This window comes from Salvia hispanica, chromosome 3 (genome assembly GCF_023119035.1).
Source record: "Salvia hispanica cultivar TCC Black 2014 chromosome 3, UniMelb_Shisp_WGS_1.0, whole genome shotgun sequence".
Classification (NCBI taxonomy): Eukaryota; Viridiplantae; Streptophyta; class Magnoliopsida; order Lamiales; family Lamiaceae; genus Salvia; species Salvia hispanica.
In genome coordinates, this window is record NC_062967.1 from 13,428,243 (window position 1) to 13,441,725 (window position 13,483).

At 37.5% G+C, this 13,483-nt stretch overlaps 3 protein-coding genes and 1 non-coding gene across 5 annotated transcripts; 3 read left to right on the forward strand and 1 right to left on the reverse strand.

Moving 5' to 3' along the window:
• The first annotated feature begins 473 nt into the window (after window positions 1–473).
• Window positions 474–4,073, forward strand: LOC125209324 (DDB1- and CUL4-associated factor homolog 1-like). The gene is made up of 3 exons (XM_048108927.1): window positions 474–707; window positions 2,434–3,216; window positions 3,591–4,073. The coding sequence occupies exons 1-3, from the start codon at window positions 474–476 to the stop codon at window positions 4,071–4,073; spliced, it is 1,500 nt and encodes a 499-aa protein (XP_047964884.1).
• A 603-nt stretch (window positions 4,074–4,676) lies between these two features.
• On the forward strand, window positions 4,677–4,749 carry TRNAE-CUC. The gene has a single exon. It is a non-coding gene; the product is annotated as a tRNA-Glu (tRNA).
• Window positions 4,750–5,977: 1,228 nt separating this feature from the next.
• On the forward strand, window positions 5,978–10,808 carry LOC125213389 (probable LRR receptor-like serine/threonine-protein kinase At5g10290). Of its 2 annotated transcripts, none has more exons than XM_048113906.1 (12): window positions 5,978–6,358; window positions 6,980–7,128; window positions 7,768–7,900; window positions 8,028–8,099; window positions 8,408–8,551; window positions 8,636–8,707; window positions 8,801–8,866; window positions 8,996–9,060; window positions 9,171–9,317; window positions 9,444–9,785; window positions 9,865–10,253; window positions 10,344–10,808. In XM_048113906.1, exons 2-12 carry the CDS (start codon window positions 7,062–7,064, stop codon window positions 10,650–10,652), a joined length of 1,806 nt encoding a protein of 601 aa, XP_047969863.1. In that variant the 5' UTR covers window positions 5,978–6,358; window positions 6,980–7,061; the 3' UTR covers window positions 10,653–10,808. The 2 variants fall into 2 exon arrangements, with proteins under 2 accessions (XP_047969863.1, XP_047969862.1); XM_048113905.1 differs by having other exon boundaries at window positions 5,983–6,358; window positions 10,338–10,808.
• Window positions 10,809–11,266: 458 nt separating this feature from the next.
• LOC125209325 lies at window positions 11,267–12,905 on the reverse strand. Its single transcript, XM_048108928.1, has 3 exons — window positions 12,182–12,905; window positions 11,556–12,037; window positions 11,267–11,275 (listed from the first exon to the last, which is right to left on the reverse strand). Exons 1-3 carry the CDS (start codon window positions 12,903–12,905, stop codon window positions 11,267–11,269), a joined length of 1,215 nt encoding a protein of 404 aa, XP_047964885.1.
• Between the last annotated feature and the right edge of the window lie 578 nt (window positions 12,906–13,483).

Genomic DNA, 13,483 nt, shown 5'->3' on the forward strand with positions numbered 1-13,483 from the left:
GGGAAGAGCAGTATGCAAAATCATACTAATACTTTTGGTTTTATAAAATCGAATGGGTTGTATTCGAATAGTTTTCACTAACTTGTAATAATCCATTTTTTTTATATTTAAAAAAAATATTGAGTCAAGGCGAGATATTTATTTATGGACGAAGGGGGTGTATATCATCACAAATTTAATTTCCAATGATGTCATAATTATATTATGCAACCTCTTACATCATAATCTGACGCGTCAAAAAAAATCAAGAAGGGAAAGTCAAGCCAAATCACGGGAATGTTAATTAATAATCTGATAATATAATTCAATTTGATTCATGTATTTGAAGTCCGTTTGAATTATCAACATGCACATGTTCACACATACAAACACTCCTATATATATTAGGCAATTTTCTACTTCTTCAGCATATGCAATCACACTCACAAGTAATCTTTATCTTGCAAGAAAAAATCGGATTTTTTTGTCTAAGGATGACAATTTCTTTAGAAGCCCTAGCCATGTTCGGGGCCGACTTTCTTGAAGTCGGCCTTGATGTCACAGAGTGGGAGTTAGATGACTCGGAGGTGCCTTCGTATCTACTAGCAGAAGAAGAAGACGAAGATCGTGACAACGGTGGAAATAAATTGAAACGGCACGATGGGCCGATTCCGTCATCGTCTCTCATTGAAAGTAGTCGGAGTTTTGTGGGTGAGGAGAAGGAGAGTGTGCCCTTTAACTTTTGGAATTATGATCATTTGGGCAATAATAGTTGTTACTTTTAAATATAGAAAAGCTATGTCGTCTAATGTTCTTACTCACTTTGATGTTGAGATGATTAGTAGTGATTGTTTGTAGGAGTATTAGGAATATTTTAATTTTGTAATTGTTTATGTTTCCATTCATTTGGTAAATAAAAATTTGATATTATAAGTATTATATAGTACTAATATTTTCTCTGATCCACTGAATATGTAACATTTTTTTTATTGTCCCACTTAAAGTAACAAATTTCCTAGCTAAAATGGAAACATAATTATTTTCTACTATATTACCTCTTCTTTTAAAATCACAAAACCAACACTACGTAACAACTCATGGTGAAAAACAAATGCTTCACGTTGCGTAACATCAATCCTTTGTACTCTAGTTGGTTAGGATACTTGGCTCTCACCCGAGAGAGCCGGACGTTCAAGTCCCGGCAACGAAAGTTTTATACAAATATTTCTTCTATATTTTTTTAAAAATTCTCATTTTGATGGTTTGTTTTAAGTTTTTGAAGATTTTAATTTATTCACATACTCACCTTATTGATAGATGATGGGTCTGTTTTAATAGTTATTGAAGATTGTAAACTAAACAAAATATTCGTCGTGCGCGTGTTGATGGATGATGGGCTGTTACATTAAATTATCTTTGCGTGGTGAAATAAAAAGGCATATGGTGAAATTTGGGTTGAGTTGACTATAGTACATAATTTTTTTTTATTTTTTCCGTATACGCATAAATTTTGTTCTCGTTGCGGATTAGAAACAATCGTATACACTACTCCATTTCCTTATAAATTAGTTGTTGTTACGAAATTATTGTTGCAAAGTAATGGATATTATGACCAAATGAGTATTATGGTATCTATAAATAACAAATTTCTATATATTTGAATTCATCGTACTTGATTGTCAAGTCTGATTTACTGAATTTTATATTATATGAATCAAATGAATAGTATTGCAATGTAACGGATATTGCCACAAAATTATTATTATTATTAAATCTATAAAGAACAAATTCAAATAAAATTGAATTTATTGTACTTGATTTTTTGAGTTTGATTTACAATATTTTTTATATAATATATATACCATAAGTACTAATTAGACAATCTCACAAATAAAATAGAAGCATTATTGTGCTACTCTTGAGATGACATAAACATAGAATATGTATCCATGATAGAAAAAGTCTCGCGTATGAATTCCACATCATTTCAATAGATTTGAGTATCTATACACTTTGTCAACGAGATAAAGAAATTCTGTTTTTAGGCGTCTACAAGGATTTCCTTTTGCCATTTGGCAATACTCTTACCCCACCGTTGCCATGGTACATCTTTTGGTTTTTATTTCGTTACGCTCATAAAAATTAACTGCTTTTCATTTGTAGATATTACCTCGAAAATGCTTATGACATCATTTCTTTAAAACACACAAAAGATCTTACTTTAGTTGGTGTCTGTATTGACTTTAGTTGGTGTCTGTATTGGATCATACTACCAAAATTAGCTACCAAAAATGTGTAGAAATATTACCCCTACTCCCATCAATTCATCTACCTATCTCTATCCAAAAGTAATGGCAGAGTGTGCCAATTTACATATCATAAACTACATGTAGTACTTATGTAAACTTTTTATTTATTTATTAGGGTTCATGATATTGTTATGCTATTTTGAAGGTTGTAACTAATTGTGGACCTGCGAGTACTCTAGCATCTAGTAATGTTGCTACTCCGAGATCGAGGCGTATGGAAAGAGGTGGCATAGCTATTGCTCCATCAAATGTTACATATCGTGTTAGGGAGCGTGAATTTAGAAGTATGCACAGGGCAATTGGGCATATGGAGGATCGGAAGTTTGTTTATAGTAGATTCACACCATGGCGAAGTTGTCACTATAATACTAGGTCATTTTTAACGTGCATTGCATTCCTAGGAGATTCTTCTCGAATTGTTGTTGGTGGGCTCAACAGGGATTTGAAAGTTATCGATTCTAACAAGAACATTGTCTTGGACCATTGTACAAGTCATCTATCTCCTCTTACATTTGTACAATCTCATTTTTCCGGCGGAAATCAATTTATACTTTCTTCAAGTTCAAATGATGTTTGCTTGTGGGATGCGTCTTCGGTTTCTACTGGTCCTAAGCACTCATTTGGTGGAGTCAAAGCCGCCAAAGCTAGTAATTCAGGTCGAATGTTTGGAGCACTAAGATCAGATTTACCACGCTCGGAGATTCTTTTGTATGATATTCAAACATGTCAGTTGGGCTTGACATTGTCAGATACATCCACCAACGTTTCTGGTACTGGGCATGCATATTCTCTAGTTCACTTTAGCCCATCCGACTCTATGCTACTTTGGAACGGAGTTTTGTGGGATCAAAGGGCCTCCACTCCAATTCATCGATTTGATCAAATTACAGATTTCGGTGGCGGCGGCTTTCATCCTACTAGGAATGAGGTACGACAATAGTTCATATTTCAAATTGGGCTTGTTGCATTTACAAATGGACTGTGATCAATACCTAACCACTCTTAAACCTTGAACGCCGAAAAACATCATTATATGATAACCTGAAGTTCATTATAATGAACTAATAACAAACTTATAATGAACTTCAGATTTCTAAATTTTGTAGGATGATGTCATAGTTTTTAAATCTCATAATTCCCTATAATGAATTCCGCATTATTTTATAATGATGTGTTTGGCGTTTGGCGTTTATAACTAGTTTGGTTTATAACACAACCCTGATCTTATATATGCAAATGTATGACTTTTTTTTAGCTTGGTCTTATGTTCTCTTTTGAACCTACTTGTTATCACTTGAATAGGTGATCATAAACTCCGAGGTTTGGGATGTTCGAAAGTTTAGGCTGCTTCGGAGCATACCATCGTTGGATCAAACAACAATTACGTTTAATGCTAGTGGTGATGTGATCTATGGCATTATGAGGATAGATCCCGAGGATATCATAACAACTTTTGACACTCCTTACGAGAAGCACCCTCTTTTCACTGCTTTCCGCACAGTGGATGCCGTCAATTATTCCGACATTGCCACGATCCCGGTTGACCATTGTGTGATCGACTTTGCAACTGAACCAATTGATTCTTTTGTAGGTTTAATCACAATGGACGACCACGATGAGATGTACACCTCTACAAGGTTGTATGAAATCGGAATACGCAAGTCGACAATTGATGACTCGGAACCTTATGACGTGAAGAGTGAGGAAGACGAACACGAAGTGGGTCTGTGTGGTGATAGCGATCACAATGTGAGCGATTTTGACGACGATGAGGAAGATGACTAGGACAACTTAGAGATTTCTACTTATGACAACGAAAACAACATTTCTTGAATCTTTTAGCTGCATGGATGACAGAATTGTAGACTGATACTTTGAAGTTATATACTATCAAGTGTGTTTCGAGCTGCAGCTTTATATATAAAAATCTCTACATTCATGTTGTGTTTTGCTTATTCATTTATGTTGTGTTTTACAAGCATATATATATTTATAAGCAAACTAGTCTACGTAAATAGATCAAAATATATGTGGCAGAATACAAGATCGCTGAGATACGTCAAAACAAGGATAAAACATACGAAACAACATACCAAAGCAAACAACAAAACAAGACCACCCTCCCTACAACAACAAAATCAAAAATCAAAACGGTAACACTATCACCATCTGCAAAGACTTATAATCAACAAACTCACCATGAGACGAGATAGAATCATCTCAATCTTACAAAGCAAAAATGAAGTAAGATCTTGTATTTATATCTCACCTTTTTGCTAACTCTAAGATAGTAGTACTTTGCTATTTAATTAATTTATCTAATGAAATAACTCAACTTAATGTTGTTTTTCTGAATAATATAAAAACATTCTCTAATATGAACATCAATCCGTTGTAGTCTAGTTGGTTAGGATACTCGGCTCTCACCTGAGAGACCCGGGTTCAAGTCCCGGCAACGGAAGTTATTTTAATTTACTATTTTTGTAATTCTCATTTTGATTTAACTGTGGTTAATTTGTCACCTATTCACCTAATGATAAATAAATTAATTACTTAACTGATAGTCTAATTACAGATAAGATAATTAATGTTTAATCATCTCTTAATTAATGGATACGAAATCCACACTCAAAATCAGTGCTTCGTCGTGCCCGTGTTGATGGATTTTGCATTAAATTTTCTTTCTTGGTAAAATAATAAGTTCATGGTGAAATTTAGGTTGACTTGAATAATTCATTGAATCATTTATTTCTACCGCTTATACGGGTACAATTTTTTCTCATTGCTTATTAGAAATAATTTTCTACACTATTTTTATAGTATAAACTATTGGCTCTTATGATATTATTGTAATGTAAAACAAAACAAACATCATTTTTTTATTTATAAAGATTAATTTTCTATATATTCGAATTTGTCGTGCTTGATTATTCACGTGATTTATTAATTTATACTAGTACATACCAAAATGGAGATTATTGTAGCATAACACAAAGTAAATACTATTGGATCTATAAAGAGAAAATTTCTATAAATCCAAATTTGTCGCACTCGATTTTTCGAGGATAATTTACTAATTTATATTTATTATATACTAAAAGTATCGACCAGAGATTCTTAGGAACAAAAAAAAAAAGGAACATTATTATGTTCTGCTCGAAATGATAGGATGACGTATTACGTAGTCCAAAAGAGAAAAAAGGCTCGCGTACGGATTCAACCAAAATCTCCTTAAATTCGAGTATATCTCATCCGACCCACACGTTTGCGCCGCCCAAAATAGAAAATAAAAAGATATTCAAATGCGACAAATAGAGTCGGTGCTTTGGCTTCGAAAATTTGGTTGTCTATCATTGCTCTTTTCTTTTACCATTTGGCAATACTCTTGCTCTCACCGACACCACATCCGATATACATTTTGTCCCTCGTTTTATTTCTTTAACGCAAAGCATTGTTAAAGTATATCTCTAATTAGCACTAGGTGATAAATATTTATTAATACTTTCTTAACAAATGGAGTACTAAAATTGTTTTATTATTTCACATAAATTAACCATTTTCGTTTGTAAATAGGGAGTATAATTTCAAAAATGATCTCTTTAAAAAACACAGTAAATATCTTCATTTCAAAATGGTGTCTATCTTCATTTCATCTGAATTTACTTTTCGTGAAAAGAAACAAATGAAGAGATGAGAGCTGAGCTGCCTCTGATTTTTCTCTTTCTGCGAATTGTTTCATAGTAAATCATCATCGATTAAAGGCGAAGCAAACCTCCAAAACTAGGTGCCAAAAATGTCTACAAGCATGGCCCACCACTCTCACCAATTCATCTACCTCTCTCCCTAAAAAGTAACTGCGGATGGAGTGCCAATTTATGTATCACAATCTACACGCACTCCTTTGCCAGAGCACGCATTTAGAGCGTCACCCTCGCAAAAAGCGAATACCAGAAAGGAGTTTATTCGGAAGCGTGTGTGTTTTCTAGGCTCCTCACTTGCTTTTCAAACTGAATAAAGCTCGTGTTTTTTCGACTCCCTTTTGGAAATCATCGAGGCCCTTTTCGCTTCAGGTAGTTTTCACGGCTCTCTCTGTCTTAATTCTTCTCTTTGAAGCATCTGTGTGGTGTAATTTTTGGGTTTTCCTGGAATTCTTGTTGATTTGAGAAGATTCTTGGTTGTTGATGGTTTGTGAAAACTGATTGGTGGGCTTGATTTTAGGCATTTGTTTTGGTGCTTATGTATTTTGGAAATTTGAATTTTAAGAGTCTGAGTTGTTGAGTTGTGATTGAGGAGGAAATGTGTGTAATGCTTAGTTGTTTGAAGTGGCGTGGTTAATCTCTCTTTCTCTCTTTCTAATTGGTTGTTTTGTTATCTTGAAAGATGCTTCCTAGATGTCAATATAATTATTCTATGGCTGTTCACGTAAGTACATGTTGATTTTGGATATTTTCGAATTTTAAGAGGCTGAGTTGTTCAGTTGTGATTGAGGAGGAAATGTGTGTAATGCTTAGTTGTTTGAAGTGGTGTGGTTAATCTCTCTCTCTCTCTCTCTCTCTAATTGGTTGTTTTGTTTTCTTGAAAGATGCTTCCTAGATGTCAATATGAATAATTCTATGGCTGTTCATGTTAGCTGATATTAGCTGATGTGGTTTCTTAACAATTAAATGAAGGATTTTTTTTTCCATAAACAGAGTTTCTGCAAGGCATTGTAGGTTGCTTGGTTAGAACTCATTGCAACAGCTCCTGGTGGGAAATGAGTTGTTGTCATCAGTTATGGATCTGTTGATTGGAGTTTTAGCATTGGCACATTTATCTTATTTTGTGGCTCCTGATGCACAAGGTGAGCATGTTTATCAATACCACTTATCTAAATGCTCGTATATGGTCGATTGTTGTTTCTTCCTTATATGCTTCAAATGACTCTTTTTCCTTCTCTCCTCGTATATTGATGTGACCACCGACCATGAGCTGTTTATATAAAAGCATGTGCTTTACTTATGCAAAGAAATTGAGGGGAAAAAAATTGATTTTTGAAACTGCTTCAAATTGATCATTCGAGCTTCTCTTAGATTTAGACTGGAGAGATTGAGAATTTGAACAGAGTAACATGAGTATATGATATGCTAATGCTATTGGAGTTATATATGTTGGATTACATGATGCAGTCATGTGTAATAAATCAGACAGTGAGCATTACTAGCGCCGTCTTTTGAGAGTGAAAAGACTAACAGAACATTGAATCCCTTTTTCTGTTCTTTCTATAAGAGATATAAATGTTCATAAATTTTTTCGTCATGGAATAACAATAGTACTTTTTTTTCTCAGCTGCCGTCTATTTAACTTTGTTGTAAATCACATTGTCTTGCATATGACAGCCTTTATTCAATTTGTTTGTTCAATCTCAGTTGTCAAAGTTAAAACAGAATGGTCGTTTTCTACGTACTGTTGTTTGAGTAGATAACACATTGGTGCCTTTCAGGGGATGCATTATATGCTTTGAGGAAGTCACTAAATGCTTCAGACAATCAGCTCGCAGATTGGAATAGCGATCAAGTTAACCCTTGCACTTGGTCCAAAATTACATGCAACAGTAACAACGATGTCATATCAGTGTAAAATCCCTTTTCAAGAATGTATTTGGATACTCTGAGTAGTTTTATGTCAGATCACACCTGATATTTTTTATGTTTATGAACTTCATATTGTTATTAAGTCTTTTCACTATTGCAATTGTACCAGGACATTGCCTAACATGGGATTTTCTGGAACCTTATCACCGAGAATAGCAATTCTGGAGATGCTGACTACACTGTATGTCTGTCTATAATGCTTCGACTTATACTTAATTTAGTTTATAGTGAATGTGAAAATCCACTTAATTACTCGTCCATTGTCTCAATCTTTGCACTGAATCTGCTCTCTCTCCATTTGCAAGAGATATTTTATAGCTGTTGAATGAACTACTTTCATAAGTTCTGAATTTTAAATTTCAGCAGTCAACTGAAAAACCTCGAAATTGTCTTTCATTTGCCTTTGCATTAGCCTATGGTCTGACTGTTGTTTATGTTTGCGTTTAGCAACTAATTTGAAAGTGCTTATGTGGTCTTCATTCTTAACAGCAAATTGCCCGGAAATGGTATAAGTGGTAAGATACCCGAAGAGTTTGGCAACTTGACGAGCTTGACCATGTTGGATCTGGAAAATAACCATTTAACAGGAGAAATACCATCATCGCTAGGCAATATTAAGGGGCTCAAATTTTTGTAAGCACACTATAAGAAACTCAAACAACTTTTATTATTCCATTTTGTTCCCGTCGACTAAGATACGCTTGTTTACCTGAGCAGGATCTTAAGTGATAATAATCTCTCTGGATCAATTCCCAAATCACTTTCAAGTCTTTCCAACTTGACGGACCTGTATGTAACGTTTCTTGAAAAATAATCTGATATACTATTTGTTTACCATAATTAAATGTTTTCATTGATGAAACATTTATTATTATTTCGCAGCCAGCTCGATTCAAATAGGCTGAGCGGAAAAATTCCGAAGGATTTGTTTCAGATTTCTAAACATAAGTACGATCAACTTCTTATCTCCATCTCGTGATCATATATCGTGCATGTTCGCATGTTATTGAATCATATCCTTAAATATTTAATTTAAATAAGCCTACTTTGACAGAATTTTATTTGCTTCTTCTTTAGTTTCACAAAGAACTGGTTGGACTGTGACGTCATTTCTTCCCCGCCTTGTGCATCTGAAAACACAGGTACATGTATTTTAGAGTCACACGGTTTTTATCAAATTCCATATCCGGGAAAGTTATGTGGTAGTAAGGCCGTGTTGAAGATATTGACCATTAGTTTTTTGTCTGTGCAGGTGATCCAAGGAAATCGAGAACTGGCTTGATATTGGCAATTGTGGTTCCGCTGTTTACTGTCTTTTTACTTGGATTTTCTGTCCTGTTATTCACGTGGAAAGGCTGGACTATAGGCTACGGGCGTGAAGTTTTTGTTGATGTTGCAGGTTTGTTTTGATAAGTGTTTGTTGTTCTCAAGTACTATCGCCCTCATCATTTCATTTCTAGGAATGTCGAAGTTGAATCGTGCTACTGATTTTGTTCTTTTATTAATCTGTAACCCGTGTGCTCAGGCGATGTGGACCAGAAAATTGAATTTGGTCAGTTGAAGAGGTTTTCTTGGAGAGAACTGCAGGTGGCTACGGACGGTTTTAGTGAAAAGAATGTCCTCGGGCAGGGGGGCTCCGGAAAGGTTTATAAAGGGATTCTTGGTGATAAGACGAAAATTGCTGTTAAACGCATAATGGATTTTGATACTCCCGGGAGCGATACAGCGTTTCAGTGCGAGGTCGAGATGATAAGCGTGGCTGTTCACAGAAACCTTTTGCGTTTGATTGGATTCTGCACCACTCCAACCGAACGCCTTCTCGTTTACCCTTTTATGCAAAACTTGAGTGTTGCCTCTCGTTTGCGAGGTACGTTCTCATTATGGCTTGAATATTGGCATGTGTTTGCGAAAATCGAGTGAAATATTTAATCTTTCCATCCGAACAGAACCGGGGCACCCTGTATTGGATTGGATCACGAGAGAATCGGTGGCATTAGGCACAGCACGTGCACTAGAGTACCTCCACGAGCACTGCAATCCCAAGATCATTCACCGTGATGTTAAAGCTGCAAACGTGCTGCTAGATTCCAATTTGCAGGCTGTTGTTGGCGATTTCGGCTTGGCCAAGCTGGTCGACGTCAGGAAAACCAACATCACGACGCAAGTGCGTGGAACAATGGGCCACATAGCTCCTGAGTACTTGTCAACCGGAAAATCCTCAGAGAAGACCGACGTTTTTGGCTATGGAATCATGCTTCTGGAGCTCGTCACTGGCCAGCGAGCCATAGATTTTTCGCGCATAGAAGAAGAAGACGACGTTTTGCTTCTCGACCATGTAAGTCCCCACCATCTTCCTCTCAACGAAACAGCTCGTGTTTATAAATTTGTATGATAATGATTTTGAACTCAACATTTGAAGGTGAAGAAGCTGCAGCAGGAGAGTAAGCTAGAGGACATTGTGGACAGCAATCTAGCGAGGAACTACGACATCGAGCAAGTCGAGATTATGGTTCAGATAGCTCTACTCTGCACCCAATCTACCCCCGAGCAGCGCCCAGCGATGTCTGAGGTTGTGCGGATGCTGGAGGGAGAAGGGCTCGCGGAGAGGTGGGAGGTGTGGCGGAACTTTGAGAAGATTCGGAAGCTCGAAAACGAGAGGCTGCAGAGGAGATTCAACTGGGGAGAGCATTCAATCAACCTCCAGGAGGATATTGAGTTGTCTGGGGGAAGATGAGATGATCAGGTTTATTACTACTAGTTTTCTGCTAATAATCATTTGGATTAATCAAATTATTTCAGATAATCCTGTTCTTGTCTGTATTTTTTCATTACAAATCTGTCCCATAATGTTTGGACATTTTGCCAAGATTAAGATATTACTTTCTCATTATATTAGCTCAATTTACTTTATTGATGATTGATTATGAATTTTTGTAGAGATTGATCAATTATAGATATAAACCAAGCTATAAATATTAGGCTAAACCTTAGGTTTTATTTTGTTATTTACGCATATTTTTTCAACATAAAATTTCCGTGAAGAAACTCACTTTTTGAAAAATCACGAGAGATAAGAAAATTTGGAACGCTTTTTTACTCGGAATTTTATTATGGAAAAGAGGTAGAATATGCATACCGGTTATTCGAAATACATTTTGATTATAAACATTTCACTTTTCCATATATCATTTAATATACCACATTTAGTTTCAAATAAGGAAAATGTAATACTACTACTATCATTTAAGAAAAATGTTTGTTCGTACTCTTCTAAGAATTGCATAAGTACTACTACTAGTTTTGAGTCGATCCATGATTTTGGGTATAGATCAATCTTAAATTCTTGGGTCAGTTATCCTACCCATTAAAGTTTTAGCCAACCTCTGCAATGGTTTCTCCCTTATTTCTCCCTTATTTCTCCCTAACTCAACATTTCATTTTTATATATAATAAAGCTAGCTTATTTAATTTATAAGATAAAACAAATAATAGTAATAAAGTTCGTTGTATTAAACACGGGTACACATTACAACGAAGAAAATAAAAAAAAAAAAAAAGTACACGAATGGAAAAAAAAATCAAAAAAAAAATTCAAAGAAAAAAAAATTCAAGGGCGGTGGGCGCGGTTTCTATTTGCCCACAATTCTTCGATGATATCGTGTTGTAGTGCTTGATGGGCCTCCTTCTGGTGTATGTCCATGAACGCCTGGAACCGTTCATGTTCGTTGTGCGGTACACCCTGGCGGGCGGACTCGGTTGAGACACCGTGACTCGATGATGCAACACTTGGGTCGTTGGTGACGTCGAGGACGCCTTCGTGTTCATCATCGATGATCATGTTATGCATGATGATGCACGCATACATGATATCGGCAATATCCCCCTGGTAGAAAAAGCGCGTCGGGCCCTTTACCAGTGCAAATCGCGATTGGAGCACCCCAAATGCCCTCTCCACATCCTTGCGCGCAGACTCTTGCGCTCGGGCAAAATACCTTCTTCTATCTCCGAGTGGGCATCTGATCGTCTTCAGAAACACGGGCCATTGCGGATAGATGCCGTCAGCCAGGTAGTACCCCATGTTATGCACATTGCCATTGGCCGTGAATTCGATGGAGGGGCCTAACCCGTTGATCCGCTCGTTGAAAAGGGGCGAGGAATTGAGAACATTTAGGTCGTTGTTCGACCCGGCTATACCAAAATAAGCATGCCAAATCCAAAGCCGTTGGTCGGCAACGACTTCAAGAATGATGGTGGGATGCGTACCTTTGTAGCCGGTAGTGAACTGGCCTCGCCACGCGGTTGGGCAGTTCTTCCACTGCCAGTGCATACGATCGATGCTGCCGAGCATCCCCGGAAAGCCGTGGGTCCTCCAGTGCCAATCCAGTAGGAACTGGCAGTCAGCTGCGTCCGGCGAGCGAAGGTAGTGCTCCCCAAATATCTCTCGCACGCCCTGACAGAAATTCTTCAGGCACTCGTTGCCAGTCGTCTCGCCGCATTGCAGATACTCATCGAACATGTCGGCGGACCCTCCGTATGCCAACGCCGGATGGCAACAAGTGCATTTCTGCCAGGGGCGATTGTCCGGGCTTCCGCTGCTGCGTCTCGCCGGGAGCCGGAACTCGGGGTAACGCGCGGACAACGCATTAACAATGCGCAGGAAGAGGGAGCGGCGCATTCTGAACCGGCGACGAAATACATCTGCCGGATAACGTGGTTCCTCCGCGAAATAATCGGCGAACAGCCGATCGTGCGCACCAGTGTGGTTGCGAGGGATGTATCGGCGCCGCCGGCGGATTGGCCGTTGGGGGGGTGGCTGCTGCATTCGAGCGATCTCGCTTTGTATGTAGCGGGAGATATAGTTGTTGATTGGGTTGTTGGCGAAACCCGCTACATCCCATCCGGTGGGAGCGGGAGGTACCTCTTCTTCGGAAGAAGAATGTGATATTTCCTCGTCGGACTGAGCACGAGACGATGAATCAGAACTCATTTAATAAAGATGGAGAGAAAAAAGATTGAAAATTTGTGTGAATGAAGTTTGTGGGTGATGAATGGAGGAAGAGGATGAAATATTTATAGGGGTGGAAATTAGAATATGACCGTTGAGGAAAAAAAAAAAAAAAAAATTGATCATCGCCGAAAAATCGCCGAACAGCTCCCCACAGTGGCCGGCGATGATCCGGCGATAGCCCGGCGTTAAAACGCCGCTTGGCGTAAAATCGGTAGGAATTTCGCCGAAAAATCGCCGAACTCCTCCCAATGGCCGGCGATAAGTCGGCGATATCCGGCGAAAAATCGCCGGATTGTTCGTACTCTTCTAAGAATTGCATAAGTACTACTACTAGTTTTGAGTCGATCCATGATTTTGGGTATAGATCAATCTTAAATTCTTGGGTCAGTTATCCTACCCATTAAAGTGCTTATAAATCGGCATGGGGAATAGTCACTGGGTTCATCGATGGATATCCTTGGTAATAATGATATTTATAGATTTATTTCTTTGTTACCAACGTATAATTGTCAAGATCAATATATATAAAAGCAAATCTTAATGCTTTGAGCTTGATT